Source organism: Diorhabda sublineata, chromosome 9 (genome assembly GCF_026230105.1).
Source record: "Diorhabda sublineata isolate icDioSubl1.1 chromosome 9, icDioSubl1.1, whole genome shotgun sequence".
NCBI lineage: Eukaryota > Metazoa > Arthropoda > Insecta > Coleoptera > Chrysomelidae > Diorhabda > Diorhabda sublineata.
The window spans coordinates 4,492,490-4,508,574 of record NC_079482.1 but is presented as its reverse complement, the minus strand read 5'-3'; the positions used below and the strand labels follow the sequence as shown (position 1 = coordinate 4,508,574).

Sequence of the window (16,085 nt, the reverse complement as noted above, 5' to 3'; positions counted from 1 at the left end):
GGGGTGGTTCTTCAACTCTTGTAATCTTCATCTGGAGGTTTCCCATGATTTCTCCCAGGGCGATGTTCTGCTAGGATTATCGTGGTGTAGATCCACGCAGCTGGAGCTTGGTCTTCAGTTCCAGCGTCGATCGTTGGGTTCCTTAACATTAGCCGGATTTTTCTATGCTTTTAAAGAACCTCTATAGTCCAAGGGATTGATATGTGGAGATCTCCGTGGCCATTACATAGGCTCCCTTCAAACTATCCATTTGCCTGAGAATACAGAATCGAAATATCCACGAAGTATTAACGAATATAAGCTCAAACCTTTTTCTGATTTTTTATCAAGTATAACCGTCAAATTTATTTTTTTACAGTGATGGAAATTGGTGAACTCTTTGCTCAAATAAAAAATTAAAAAAATGATGGCCGATAAGGCGGTATCGACCGAAGACTTATGGGTAGAAGAAGAAAAAATAAGTGTTGCTGTGAGCTTAATTCGGTTAGAATCGATTTTGCAAACTTTATTAGATAACAAAGTAAAAGCCTTAAGAAATGAAAATCGAAACACTTCCAGTATTCATTCAAGTCGAAAGTCCATTTTGAAACGATTAAGACTTATGTCGACTTCCAGTCAAAGCACAATCAAAGAGGAAAATGGAAAAGGAAAGGGTAAGGACATCGAGGTAAAAATTAAGACCCCAATGAAACGTAAATCAGAAGTGGAAATTGTTTTAATCAAATCAGGTAATTTCGGCGACATCTCTATGTGTTCATTGATATAATCTATGCTCTGTAAAAATCTATTTTTCGTTTGACAATTGACAACAACGTTTTTGTCACACAAATACATTATTTTATCTATCCTTATCTATCCTTAGAGATGTCGCTAATTTTTCCTTCTATTTTCTGTTGAGGCGCCATGTTTTTGTCATACAGTGTCTGGAGCACTGTGTATTCAAAATTATACACATCTTTCTACTTAGTAAACGCACCGTGTATCCTTTAGGAACACGTTTTCTACACATCTATTATACAAAAATGAAAGCCCTGGCCTGTCGGAATTTTCCGATGTAAATAGTCTGGAAATCGGTGTTTTTACAAAAACTTTATAGACTTTTTAATTTTAGGTTAATATTTCTAGGTTAGGAGACGAGTAATCAATAAAACCATTTATATTTTTGTTGTATTTTTATTTTATAAACTATCTTTTTATGGCACTGGAAAAGACTAAATAGTAAAAAAAAATTAGTGACAATAATTGAAACAACTTTTGGAAAAAATCACTTCACAAATAGAACATGTCGTTACAACTTGGAAAGCATTTCGTAGTTTTCCGTCGATGGTTTTTCCTTGTCGACGTATTTGTTATAAAATTCAGAACAAAGAGCTTTATTCTTCACTTCATCTTTCATATTCTGGACTAGGTAATGATTAGTACTGACCGAGCTAGGTGTAGCAGGCACTGATTGATTCTTTCGAGTATACCTGTAATAACTGTGATTGTTAGTTTCTTTTTATAGGTATACTAGTTATACAAGGAATGGGCGTTCATCAAGCTGGTGCCCCATATAATTACAAACATCAGTTTCGGATACAATTTGGTGCAAGATTAGAATAAGAAATCACATCAAACAATTAGCAAAGAAACGGTAGAAAAAAAAGTACAGGATATAAATTTTACGATGATTTATTGATATCTAGTTAGCCAAGACCAGTTCCATGCATAAACAAAATATTGCATTATAATAGCAACGAACAATAACTTATTAGAAGTGTAAGTGTAAAGTTTGACGTCAAAAAAGTAAACCAAAGCTACGCAATAAATTAAAAGAAAAAAGATGTCCACCGAAATTGTGAAAAGCCATCATCAAGTACCTGTATTTAAAAGGGTTAAGAGGTAAGCAGATTTACGAAGATATGTTCAATACCCTTGGTGATCAATGTCCTTCGTATGCGAACGCGAAAAATTGAACTGCAAGCTTCAGAAGAGGTAAATTTTCTATTGAAGATGATGACCGATCGTGAAGGCCAGTTTCTGTGTCAGTCCCCGAAAATATCGATACAGTCCATGACATGATTTTATCAGACCGTCGAATTGGGCTAAAACGTCAATTTGGACATGAGAAAAATTGCTGCAAAATGGGTCCCCAAATTTTTGAATGTTGACCAAAAGTATGCAAGGGTAGAAGCATCGCGTTCGATCTGTGCTCGATTTGAAAACGATGTACACTTCTTAAACCGAATTGTTGCTATGGATAAGACTAGTATGGATTTATACGATCCAAAAACAAAGCATCAATCGATGGAATGGCGACACTCTGGTTCTCCAATGCCTAAGAAGTTTCGTGTCCAAAAATCTGCTGGAAAAGTTCTTGCTTCAGTTTTTTGGGATTGCGATGGAGTAACCATGATTGATTTTTTGGATAAAGGTAGAACAATAACTGGAGAGATTACTATTCGACCTTACTGATCACTCTACGGGAAAAAATTAAAGAAAAAAGACTCGGAAAGCTATCCAAAGGTGTTTTTTTTGTAGGACAACGCCCCTGCACACAAATCTCATGTTGCCGTGCAAAAAATTCGTGGTTTAGGGTTTGAATTACTAAAACATCCCCCTTATTCACCAGATGTGGACCAAAGATAGTAAATTTTCTTCCAACGAGGAGGTAATAAAAGCTGTGGAGGTCTGGTTTGCAGAGCAAGAAGAAACATTTTTTTTGAAAGGTCTAGAGACGTTGCAGGCTCGCTGTAATAAATATATTCAAGTTTTTTTGACCAAAAAAAACATTAAATGCAAAAAAACTGTTCGTCAAAAGCATTTGAAAAATGTGGATGGCCAGCTTCTTATACCACTTCAAAGACTTGCGTGTACAGGGATAATAAGCGAGGAGTTGGTCGACGCCACCCATAGATTTATTATAAGAAAATACCATTTCTGGTTTTCTTATAATAATCTCTCGTCCTCGAAGAGTTTTGGTGACTTCGACTAGATCGCCTCGGGTTTCTGATGAAATCATAAGTAACTCTCGCTTATCTTTCCATTTCATCACGCAAATCCCATCGGTGGTAAATTACTGGACCATCTCACCTCTTTTCAATTTCTTTTGTACGACATCAATTGGGTTGTGTCTCCGTTTTTGTCGTAGAAACGACCTTTACGGTTTGTAAGAAGGGTTAATACTGAATCGAACGGTGTACAAAACTTTAAGAGTTTCCATGGTGGGGGAATAGGTCAACGAGCGGGTAACCGTAAGGCTATCATTATACTAGGATGCTAGCATCCTGGATGCTGGCATCAGGGAGGCTAGCGGGGTATTAAATCAAATGGGAGCCATAAGACTAGGGATGCCAGCATCGGTTGCTAAAACAGCCACCCGGAGGCTCGATTTTGTGCATCCCGACTGAGATGCTGAAATGCGAGAAGCACAAAATCAGTTGTGGAGTATTGGTCCAAATGCGGCGCAATATACTATGCTGCTAGAATCCGAGCAGGCGCTCTAATTGACATTTGATCAGAGTTATGACTAGCTTCTCTTCGGGTGAATGTGGTCTGAGGAATCTTGTATCTTGTTTATAGATGTAGCCTAGAAGGTTTTTGAAAGAAGGAAGTGACATTCTAAAGTAATTAAAAAACTTCCTTTTCGCACGACGCCTTCTTTTCTTAATTAGTAACATCAGCAACAGCATCTCTTCATTCGTTGGTGCCATATTGACGACTGGCAAAAAATTAAAATAAAATAGCAGTCCGGGATGCTAGCATCCCAACACAAATTCGACTCAAAGTGGGATGCTAGCATCCCGGATGCCAGTATCTCGGATGTTAGCATCCTAGTCTAATACTAGCTTAACTAGTAACGTCACAGCCGATCCCTCAAGTGAGGGACGCCGTCCGACAGGCAAGACCGTTTGGCCCCTCATATGAAGGAGCCCGTATTGAATGTTTTAAGCAATCTGATTATAACAAAATAATCGTTTATTCTTTAAATTCATCTACATACGTTTATTGTGGACTAAATCAATTCTTTCCGTTATATTTTATTCTCTCAACCATTTCTTCAGTTTCTGTAGATGTCTGGTTATTGTTGACTATATTAACATTTCTTTATATTCTACTTTCTCAAACACTTTTATATTTTCTGTAGATTTCCGTTTCCTTTCCAGTTTTAAAGAGTATCTATTCATTGTTACAGCTTTGAAAAAAGATTCTTCCATATCCTCCAGTACTCTTCAAGCTTGTCAATGTAGGACGCCCAATTTCGAAGTATCGTCAGTTAACGAAAGAGACAAAGACAATATTCACGCTAAAAAATGTCCTACTACTACAAATCGATCAACTAATTGTTGTTGCGATCACGAATTAGAAGAACACACGTAAGTAAATTTATTATTGTATTCCATTTAAGGACAAGATAGTCTTATGTTACCCGGACTGATTTTCTTCCGTTTTCTTGTTAAAAGACCCCCCAAAAAGATCCTAGGACTCAAGTTAACCCATAAGAAGACGCCCCCACACACGCTAACTAAGCAGGTGTACAACGGGGACAGCTACCTATAGAGAAGGCTACTTGGATTAGATATCTTCTTGCCGAAATAGGTTAGAACAGGTTTAACCTTAGAAGAGAAACACCACGACCTCACAACAGCGACTACAAGGGTGTATATCCATCGGACATAACAAGAAGGAATCTACCATAGAACTAGGGATGACATAAGGTAGTGGCATGTCTTGTTTAGCATCCATCCGTGGACTATATCCGATGATGGCTTTCTCACGCGTGGAGGTTCAAGAAGCATCATTGCTAAATACATTCTCTGTCTTCATATCACATATACAGCTCGCCTTCTTGAAGTTCGTGATTTATAGTAGACATCAGTATCTTCAAGAAGGCTACACACTGAGTCTACACTCATCAGTTTCTACTAGATCTGGTGGCATCCGGTGCGCTCTGAAGTGGTAGTATGGAAACGCTCCGGGTCTATAAATATATTTTTTGCCATTTAACATTTGCGTTTAATAATTTCCTATAGATCGTGAACTTTGTTTAGATATACTCTATATTCTCAAAGTTATTTGTTACAGGTTGCGTTATGACGAACACTATATTTCCCTCGGAGTAGATCCCGAAAAACCCAGTCCTTTAGACGATATTTTGGCGGAAGAAGCTTTATATAGAGCTAGAAAAAAAAGAAGAAAAAGAAGGAAAAAATTAATGAAGAAACGCATGGCGATGGCTCAAAACGCTTGTTATATGGAAGAAGGAGAATTAAACGAATCTTATAAACATTTAACGGTCGATGAATCATCTAGAAGAGCAAAATGGACCATAGTGGCTACGGCCTTTTTGTTGCTTTTCATGTGCCTACTCCTAGTCGGTCTAACTCTCAGAATGGCTCCTATCATAGACGAAATGGGTGAGCTGTTATTTCGATATTATAATATTTAATTCATTTCATCGATCCATCCTCCAATATTTATAATCAGGCGCATTTTATCGTGAAACATGTCCAATTGTGGCACTAAATTGGTTTACTTGTTTGGGGTAACTCAGAATATATTATCAACTGGCGAAATTCACTATTCTTGTCGCGCGAATAAAGTGAAAGTAGAAGGAGGACACTGCTTACTGATTTTCCTTTCTAATATTTCCACAAAAACTCAATCGAGATGAGATCGGGCCACTGTGATGGCCAAATCATTACTTTCAGTACATTCTTCCTTTTCAACTGTTTGCACAGCTTCACTACGAAGGTAGTGGAAAGGTAGCACAAAAAACAAAGTTCGATAACTTAAACTTACCATGATGTATCAACAAAACTATGTACAATGAAAGAATAAAAACCAAGTCGCGCGAGCTAAGTCTCTAGAACCTAACGGCGTTCGAAATCTGATCGCTTCGTTATGTCGAGAATGAATGAATTTCTCCTCGATTCTAAACGCCTCGCCTGGGTTAGTCTAAGTATGGAACAAAGAGCAGGTAGATTGGTTATCTCTAACCAATCGTTATTGGTTTTTCCAAATTGTCTGTCAGTCAGGGGTGGACGAATGATTGTTTTATTGAAGAAGTTTGTATGAAGAAATGTGTACCTGTATTTTTAAACGCCAGGGCACATGGCGCGGTCGCCACATGTACTAAATTTTTAATAGCTTCCTTTCTTCATAATTCCTCCAATTTTTACAAGGTCTTCAGTCGCCCTTTCTCCAAAACATCCCCAAACCACCACCGAGTCTCCACCGTGTTTTACAATCGAGATTACATATAGATCTGACATCCTAGCTTCACAAAAAAATATCTGGGTCAAAAAGTTTTGATCAGAGCACGTTCTTGCATCTCATAGGGTTAACTGGGACTAAACTACTATCATAAACACTGAAGAAATAATTCACAGTTGAAGAATAATAAACAAATCAGCCGGTACTTGCAAATAACAAACAAATAACTATTATTTTTGGTTTGTGCGTTACCATTTTGATCTCCACTTGAAAATAGGAAAGAGAAATTTGTCAAAATATATTGTTTTGAAATTTAATGAATGGATTATGATATATATCTAGTAATATATTTATAATACTTTTCAAAGATCTTCAAGTTTTTTCAAGTATTTTTATGAAAATTTGTAATTAGGTTTAATTTACCTCGTAGATCATTTTTAAAAAGTTTTTAGTACCGGCTTTTTAATCTAAAGTGGTGAAAACCACCCCTTACGCAGAATAATTAATTAAGTTGAAAAAATACCTTGCATGAATTAAAATCAAACTTTTCTATGGGAAAAAAGTATTTTTACATATGGCGAAGTATAATTCTTATTATGTTTATCATATTTCATCCCCTATACTACCCTTAATGATAACATTATATAGAAAAAGATTTTTTTTTAACTTAAAACGTTTTTTCAATACTTCATAATAACTAATAATCATTCTAGTATTTAGTGGTTCAAACATTAATTCATAATAATATTTTCACCCTTAAAAACAACCCTTTTATCATGAAAATTATGAAAAAAAATGCAAACCCTTTTTTTGTTTACTATATTTTCAATGATTTAAAGGAAAAATAAGAATAATGTATATAATAAATTTTTTATTATTTTTTATAAAATGGAATGTAATTATGTTTCATCGATTTCTTCCTCTTCTTCGTCATCTTCATCTGTAATAAGGGGGCAATTTAAAAAGCTGTCACCAGAGCATGTTCCACATGTAGAATTGGCATAATAGTCCAAGTCCTGCGTATGTTCAGTCCAAAAACGTTGCGACAAGATAGCTTTAGTTTTCTCGCGATAATTTTTTTAATTTTCCAACTATGAAATTGCTGGTAACTCGAATATTATGTTTTTTTTTAAATTCAAAGTCAAAGAGCTCAAGAACAGTGGGCCTGGTTGTTTACTACAATCTTTAAACTGTGAACTTTCTTGTTATTTTTTGTCATACATTAACAAAAAATTAAATTGTTGGATAAAAAAGATCTAATTACTTTTATTTCTTATGTTACTGCTTTATTTAAGGTAATATTAACCAAAGTAGTACTTAAATTTTCAAAAATATTGATCACAACTTGCTTCAAAATAAAGCATTTTAAGGAGTAATTATATAATTTTTATATTCATGGAAAATTCATTACTGTTTGTATCGTTTTTTTTTATCCAAATGACATGAAATCAAATTTTTTGATTTTTTTTTCATCTCGTTCATAAAATGTTCAATACATTTTTTTATAATATTTGATTAGTTCCGAGTTCGTGATTAGTAATTATTATAAAGTTTTTTAATTTCTTATTTCTTAGACCTTTTGATATGTTTATGTTTCTAAATGTTCTTGGTCTCTTCTGTTTTTTAATAATTTTTTAAAAGAAAGATAAAAATTTCTTATCGTCTTTATCGAAATATTATTATATATATATAGCCATATATCAGATATTTTTGCACTTTGATAAATAAATTTGAGTTAAAGTTATTTCTGTTTTGATAGGCTCCAACTCTAGTTCTTACATTTTCCTGCAAGTTTTACATTTTCAAAGTTGTTTTCAAAAAAAAACCGTATAAAAATGATCTTTTTTACACGAAAACTAAATATTTTCAACTACAGATATCTTAAGAAATAATCGCTTAAATAAATATTTTCATACAACATTTTTTCCATGGAATTCCTTTTTTTGTCCATTCCTGCACTTATTTGAGATTATATTTCCAAACCCTTAGAATGGGTGGCTTCAACCTCTTAGCCAATACCAGATGTAAGTATATTTTTAAAATCGATTCTTACATTGATTTTGACTTAATATTACACGTTGATATCAATTAGTTGCCGAGACCAAAAATCTTTGGAAAAACTCCTGTTTGACTGGTCTATTTATTTATCAGCAATATGATAATTTTTTATTCTTTTGTTATCGAGACCAATCAGTGATGACCTCACCATCTGCTCTATGAATAGAGTGAATATGTTCAGCTCTTGGAGGGTGTCGCAGGAGGTCTCAATGTCGTACCACCGACACATTCTCTTCGAGCTGAACAAGGACTCCGACTTGGTAACACCTGTCTTCAGAAACCCAACTAAGAACTCTTTCGAGAGGAGCTCTCTGGCCGCTTTGTGGACATACCGGCGAGATTTAATATTGCTTCCGACATTGAGATGGCTGTTACTAAACAAACGCGACCACAGAGGAATTTGAAGGTAGCTGTCCATCCAGACGGAAACCTGATAATGCTGGGAACCCTTGGTGGAACCACTCTACGGAGGAACACCGGAAAACAACACACAGGCTCTGGCGCAAGGCCGAGCGTTCGAAACTCCACGCTGACAAGGAAGAGTTTCACAACGCCCAAAGACAGTACAAAAAAATTCCAAAAGACAGAGCTGGAGGAAGTTCTGCGAGGGTGTCACCAAGACATCCCCGACAGCGCGTCTCTGCAATGCTCTAGCCAAGAGTCACTAGCTCAATATGCCTTCCGGAAGGCGGCTACACAAAGAACGAGAGTGACACCCTGGAAAACTTGCTTCAAACGCACTTCTCTGGCTCCCAATCAAATAACGACCGACTGGCCAATATTCAATCCACAAGGACTACGTCACGGCCAAAAAGATAATAAACTACGGGAGGGTAAGCTGGGCTGTTAAGGAATGGCATATATACATGTCTAGAGATATTGGCTCCTCACCTGGTACGGATCTTCAGATCCTGCCTTGCTAAGGGGTACATACTTGAAAAATGGAAAGAATGAAGGTAGTGTTTATTTTCTAACCGGACACTGCCATCCCAGACGTCATCTTCACATCATGGGCATCACGGATGATCCGGAGTGCCGCTGGTGCATGGAGGAGGACAAAACTGCAGACCATGTTATCTGTGAGTGCTCTGAACTCACGCGGGCGCGGTATAAAAACCTGAGCAAAGCCTAAACCTGCCTAACGACATCAAAGAGTTCAAGCCAAAGCACCTGATCGGCTTCTCAAAGGATATCGTACTTTGGTGACATCAAGTGGGGTACGACTGACCTATCTGAAGGCTTCACGGCTGCCCACACCTACGAACTATGAATTATGATAATTTTTTGTGTGATCTGAGTCTCAACTAAACAAACTTTTAATTTATACAATCATTTGGCGATCAAAACAGTCCCTGTATATTATAAACATCAATTTGTAGTGGATATGTTTATGTTTGAAACTGAACCTATTTTTTCTATTTATATCTCTTTTAAAGGCATCATCACACAATTTACGATACGGTAGTTAATTTTAACACAAATTTTGTAATCTAGTGGATTTAAATTCAGTATTCAACTACACATCAGAGAAAAAATGTGTTCGATTATCGACAAAAAAAGCGACACTAGCATTTTTTTGCAAATTCCGGACATCGATAATTTCAGTTCGAGATCGAGTTCGTTTTCTGATTATAAACGTGGCGGTCATTCGCAGAGACAATTGAGAAAAACCGTGTCCTTGGAAGAAATATTATACAAAAAGAGGAGAGAAAATTTATTTACAAGAAAGAAGTCGAGCAGAAGGAGTACTCAACTTACGCCGAGGAAGAAACATAGAAGATGCAGCGATCATTTACATATACCGAAACGTTATTCGTCAAAATATTTCGCAGACAACGAATCTCGAAGAAACTCCAAGTTATCTACGAGAGATATATACGGGATGAATTCTTATAAAGACTTTTCAGCGAGAAATTCAAGGAGAAATTCGTGTTGCATCGATATGTCGGGTAGAAATTCATCTAGAAGGAATTCGTCTCGAAGAGACTCGTATAAACTAAATAGGAAACAATCCGTTTCGAATTCCTTCCGCGGAATAAACGAAGAGGAACAAAAAATTTCGAAAAACAGAAAAATGATAGTTATAACTATAATACTAATATTTTTCATATTGGCCTTCGTTAGTATTCTAGTTGTGGTGGTTACTTTAACCCACAGATCTACTGCTGTCATACAAGTCCATAATTCTACTAAAAATGTCACTTATTACACGTTCTCTGGGGATCCAAATTTGTTATGTAAACATCGGGAATTCGGCACATTATGGTAAGTTTTAAAACAATAAAACGCAGGTTGTTCTCGTGTATCGAGTAGTCAACTAGAATGAAAACAAATATTTGCAATTGGTGTCTTACTGTCTTATCGAAATATTCTTAATTCAGATCAATACACTTTGCAAGCGTTTTAACCGAAGGATTTTATCTATTCCGACTGAGATCCTGTCCGCCTGGAAGGTATACTAATTTATTTTGGTAAACATTAGTGTTGACAGTTCATATTTGGCAGTCGTGAAGTAGAAACGTGGAAAAATATTCGGCAAACCAACGTGTTTTAATCATTTAAACATTTTATCAAAATCAATCATCGATTACTGTGACGATTAGATATTTACGTGGGAGAAACGCCGTGCCAACAAGACGCACTATTTATTGTGTAGTGAATGATTTCGAAGAAATATGTACGGCGGCGTAAATGGTCTTCTAGAAGAAGCTTTTGTGCCAACTGAATCTTAAATTGAAACAAATGCAAATCCTTATGCAAAATTGTGTTCAAAGTTGTTCTTTGAAGACCAAGCTCCTGAGTACGGTAACGAATTGAGGTTGATGGATTGTTTTGAACAATTTCTTGAGCAGCAGTAATGTTTTCAGCTGATCTTGCACTACGTTCACGCAGTAATTTCGTTGTAATACTGGCTGTATGCGATGTGGCACCGTCTTGTTGATACCACATGTTAATCAAGCCCAAAGCATGCAGTCGTGGCGATAAAAACTTTTTAAACAAATGAAAATGTCGCTCCCCATTGACAGTTATCGTTCAGTTTCAAAGAAGTAAGGTCCAACGATTCCTTCTGACCAAATTGCACACCAGACTGCCATTTTCAATGGATGCAAAGGTGACTGATGAATAATTGAATCCATTCAAATAAAAATGTGCCTCGTCACTCACGAAAATCGGGGTTGTCATGAGCGAGCTGTAACATCTTATTGGCATATGTACGGCGGCGTAAATGGTATTCTGGAAGAAGCTTTTGTGTCAACTGAATCTTAAATTGAAACAAATGCAAATCCTTGTGCAAAATTGTGTTCAAAGTTGCTCTTTGAAGACCAAGCTCCTGAGTACGGCAACGAATTGAGGTTGATGGATTGTTTTGAACACTTTCTTGAGCAGCAGTAATGTTTTCAGCTGATCTTGCACTACGTTGTGGTCCATGCTTGGGCCTATCAGCTTTATAGTCCAGTCATTTTAGTAAGTTCACCTCGGAATTCGAGATACCCAGCTGTAAGTCTGTAAATACTTGTATATTGACACCCTAAAAGTTGTCTCAAAACCTACATATGTTAGGATGTACGCAAGTAATAAATTTCAAGGTCAAAGGTCACAAAAATCGGTTTTTTGCACTTTTTTTTTGTAAATATCTCATTTCCTATGGGTTTTTTGCTATTTGTATTTCTTATCAATATTGTAGAATATAAAATTCTCTACAAATTTTGGTTAACAAATTTTTCATACGGTGAACCGTTTTTGAGATAGAGGGCGGAGAGCGCGCGGTTACAGGATCACTTCAGGTCAACCGTTGCAGTATTGATTTACTTGTCATTTTAATTGGGCTTACACTGTCTTACGAACAAGAAATTTTCTTTAAAAAAGTAGGGAAAGGAAATGTAATAACGGAGATATACTCGACTAAAAGTTTTGATAATTATCCTTATTCCAAAACACATACTTTATTTCTGCACCCATAAAGTGGCTGTGATACAACTTTTTAAAAAGGGAAAAAAATCATTTTCAAAAGTTGCTTTGAGAAACTGACAAATTTGGATGAACTAGCTGCAGCATTTGAGGAAGAAAATTGTTCGTTCCAGAGATTATTAGAGAGTGGAACTCAAACCTTATAATGCTCCGAAATCTGTGAAAAGTCTCGATCATCTTCTTTATATGCATTACGTCAAGTCTACAAAACTTGATAAAACCTGTGCAGCTTTCAAATATTCCACCAACAAGTGCAGCTACTCATCACCATTTTAAACGTGTGTATTATCAAGTTCAAACTTGGTCAGGTAATGATTTGGAACCCCAGGTATGGAGTTGGGCAATGCGAAAAAGATTTGCTAAATACAATTTTCTGCAACTGCAAGAATGGTTGTGGTTCGCGATGCGGATGAAGGAAAGCGGGCTTGAAATAGTCTTTAGCTTGAGCGACATTAACAAAGATGGAACCTTTGACCCCGAAATCATGGAAGAACTTAAGACAAATGTCGTTGAAGACGATAATGAAGACCAGTTTGAAATTTACCAGCAGCCGGAAGACTTTTTAATAAGAATAAATGTATTGAATGATATTTTTAAATAAAAAGGTTAATTCATAATTTATTGGTTTTTTTTATCATGTAAAAAGTTATTAATATTAATTGGGTTAAAATTCAATTAAAATTCTATATTTTCATTAACAATTCTGCAATTACATGGGCAGGTAAGTGTTGTTAAATAAATTAATACTGAATAAATCCACTATATGTTAAGAAAAAAATGATAAAATAAAATATAATAGTTAATAAAAATTGACAAATATTTATAATCATTTATCGTCATCAACTATATATGGCACGTTTTCGACCGGAGGCACCGGTTGATCTGAAGTGGTCTTGTGACCGCGCGCTCTCCGCCCTCTATCTCAAAAACGGTTCACCGTATAAAAAATTTTTTCAACCAAAATTTGTAGAGAATTTTGTATTCTACAATATTGATTGACAATATTGATACAACCAGCAAAAAGCTCATAGGAAATGAGATATTTATAAAAAAAGCGCAAAAAAAACGATTTTTGTGACCTTTGACCTTGAAATTTACTACTTGAGTACATCCCACCATATGTAGGTTTTGACACAACTTTTAGGGTGTCAATATACAAGTATTTACAGACTTACAGTTGGGTATCTCGAATTCCGAGGTGAACTTACTCAATTGTTGACTGGACTGATAGGCCCAAACATGGACCACAACGTAGTGCAAGATCAGCTGAAAACATTACTGCTGCTCAAGAAAGTGTTCAAAACAATCCATCAACCTCAATTCGTCGCCGTGCTCAGGAGCTTGGTGTTCAAAGAAAAACTTTGACCACAATTTTGCATAAGGATTTGCATTTGTTTCAATTTAAGATTCAGTTGACACAAAAGCTTCTTCCAGAATACCATTTACGCCGCCGTACATATGCCAATAGGATGTTACATCTCGCTCATGACAACCCCGATTTTCATAAGTGACGAGGCATATTTTCATTTAAATGGATTCAATTATTCATCATTCACCTTTGCATCCATTGCTGGTGTCTGGTGTGCAATTTGGTCTGGAGGAATCGTTGGACCTTATTTCTTTGAAACTGAACGATAACTGTCAATGGGGAGCGATATTTTCATTTGTTTAAAAAGTTTTTATCGCCACAACTGCATGCTTTGGGCTTGATTAACATGTGGTATCAACAAAAACGGTGCCACATCGCATACAGCCAGTATTACAACGAAATTATTGCGAGAACTCTTTCCAAGTTATTTCAGGAAATGGTGATGTTGATTGGCCTCCACGGTCGCCTGATTTGACTGCTCTGTGAGAATATCTGAAAAGCAAAATTCATGCGAACAAACCAGAAACGCTGGAGTAACTCAAACAAAATATTCGTGCTGAAATTAATGAAATACCGCGTGAAATGTGTGAGAATGTAATGAAAAATGCGCTCAAAAGGACTCGTCATGCGAAGTCAAATGTTCGCACGGCCTTAGGACTTTTGTTGCTTTGCGACTAGCTACGTTTGATCTCTAGGCCCTGTGGCGACGTCCTTGGCGACCACGATTGTATCAAAAATCACGGTGGATCGAGATTGTGCTTCATCATCAAAAATCGAGGCGAGTTGGTCGACACAGTCATAGAAAATCACCGCGCAAAAATGTAAACGACTCAAATAGCACTCGTAGCACAACACGTTCTGATGTCAATGTCAGATTTGACATATTCACATCAGTGTTGCCATATCCCAAAACTTGAGTAGCAATTCTCGTATTTTGGCGTATTAGTTGACGCGTATCAGCATTTTCCAATTTTTACGACCATCCTTGAACATTTAATACTTAATTATTAAGTTTCAGTTGCCGTATCGCTTAATTTCGTACAAAATTTGATCGATACTTGTTGAAAGAGATTCCATTTTGATGTTTTTGTGCCATGCGCATCATATATACATGTATAAAACACACAGTTGGAAAAAATTAAATAAATATTGTTGTCTTTATGATAAAAAGTGTTTTTTGACGTTTTTATTTTACAGTTCGTAAAGAAAATGAAGAATTCGTCAATTCTCTTACAAGACACCGAAATTCTTCGGCAGCTCATTCCGTCCAAATGAACCATACGTAAAGACAGTAGATAGAAATAAGTTCGCCACTATTATTAAAATATTTTTTTTTCGAGAAACTTGTGGCGTATTAATAATGGATTATATTATATCATTATTATTAAATAAACCCGTAAAATCATGAACAACAAGTGAAACTGAGAACTGAAACTGATTATCTATACTCAACAGCTAAATAACCGGACGTTCAGATTTGGTTTCATAATTATGTTAAAAATACGTTTAAATTTAATTTATGGTAAGACTTAGTTTATTTATGAATTATTTCCACAAATGATTAATTTTTATTATTATCAAAATATTATGAAATGAAGAGAAGGTTGATGTTTTTTTTTGTAAAAATCAATGTAGTTCATCGTAGCATACCTTATATAATTATAGTCTAAATTACTTATTTCTATACAGAGTCAACCACAAAGATAATCAATCGATCTCGTTGACAGTATGTATACATTAGATTTTGAGGAAATATAATGTACAAATCTGTCATTTGTCAACTCATTCCCTTTCAATTTCATCAGACAGCGTCTTCAGACGAAACGATTGTTTTCTATGGCCCACTCTGTGTATCTAATATTAGATTAAAATGAAAACGGATACTAAACATTAGACTGAATTAAATTTTGAAATTATATCGTTGACAGTATACATTAGATTTTGAGGAAATATAATGTACAAATCTGTCATTTGTCAACTCATTCCCTTTCACTTTCATCAGACAGCGTCTTCGGACGAAACGATTGTTTTCTATGGCCCACTCTGTGTATCTAATATTAGATTAAAATGAAAACGGATACTAAACATTAGACTGAATTAAATTTTGAAATTATATCGTTGACAGTATACATTAGATTTTGAGGAAATATAATGTACAAATCTGTCATTTGTCAACTCATTCCCTTTCACTTTCATCAGACAGCGTCTTCGGACGAAACGATTGTTTTCTATGGCCCACTCTGTGTATCTAATATTAGTTTAAAATGAAAACGGATACTAAACATTAGACTAAATTAAATTTTGAAATTATATCGTTGACAGTATACATTAGATTTTGAGGAAATATAATGTACAAATCTGTCATTTGTCAACTCATTCCCTTTCAATTTCATCAGACAGCGTCTTCGGACGAAACGATTGTTTTCTATGGCCCACTCTGTGTATCTAATATTAGTTTAAAATGAAAACGGATACTAAACATTAGACTAAATTA

At 35.6% G+C, this 16,085-nt stretch overlaps 1 protein-coding gene across 1 annotated transcript; it reads left to right on the top strand.

The window, feature by feature from the left end:
* Nucleotides 1-358: 358 nt before the first annotated feature.
* LOC130448917 (uncharacterized) lies at nucleotides 359-15,054 on the top strand. Its single transcript, XM_056786520.1, has 4 exons — nucleotides 359-653; nucleotides 4,175-4,355; nucleotides 5,065-5,396; nucleotides 14,789-15,054. Exons 1-4 carry the CDS (start codon nucleotides 404-406, stop codon nucleotides 14,875-14,877), a joined length of 852 nt encoding a protein of 283 aa, XP_056642498.1. The 5' UTR covers nucleotides 359-403; the 3' UTR covers nucleotides 14,878-15,054.
* The last annotated feature ends 1,031 nt before the right edge of the window (nucleotides 15,055-16,085 follow it).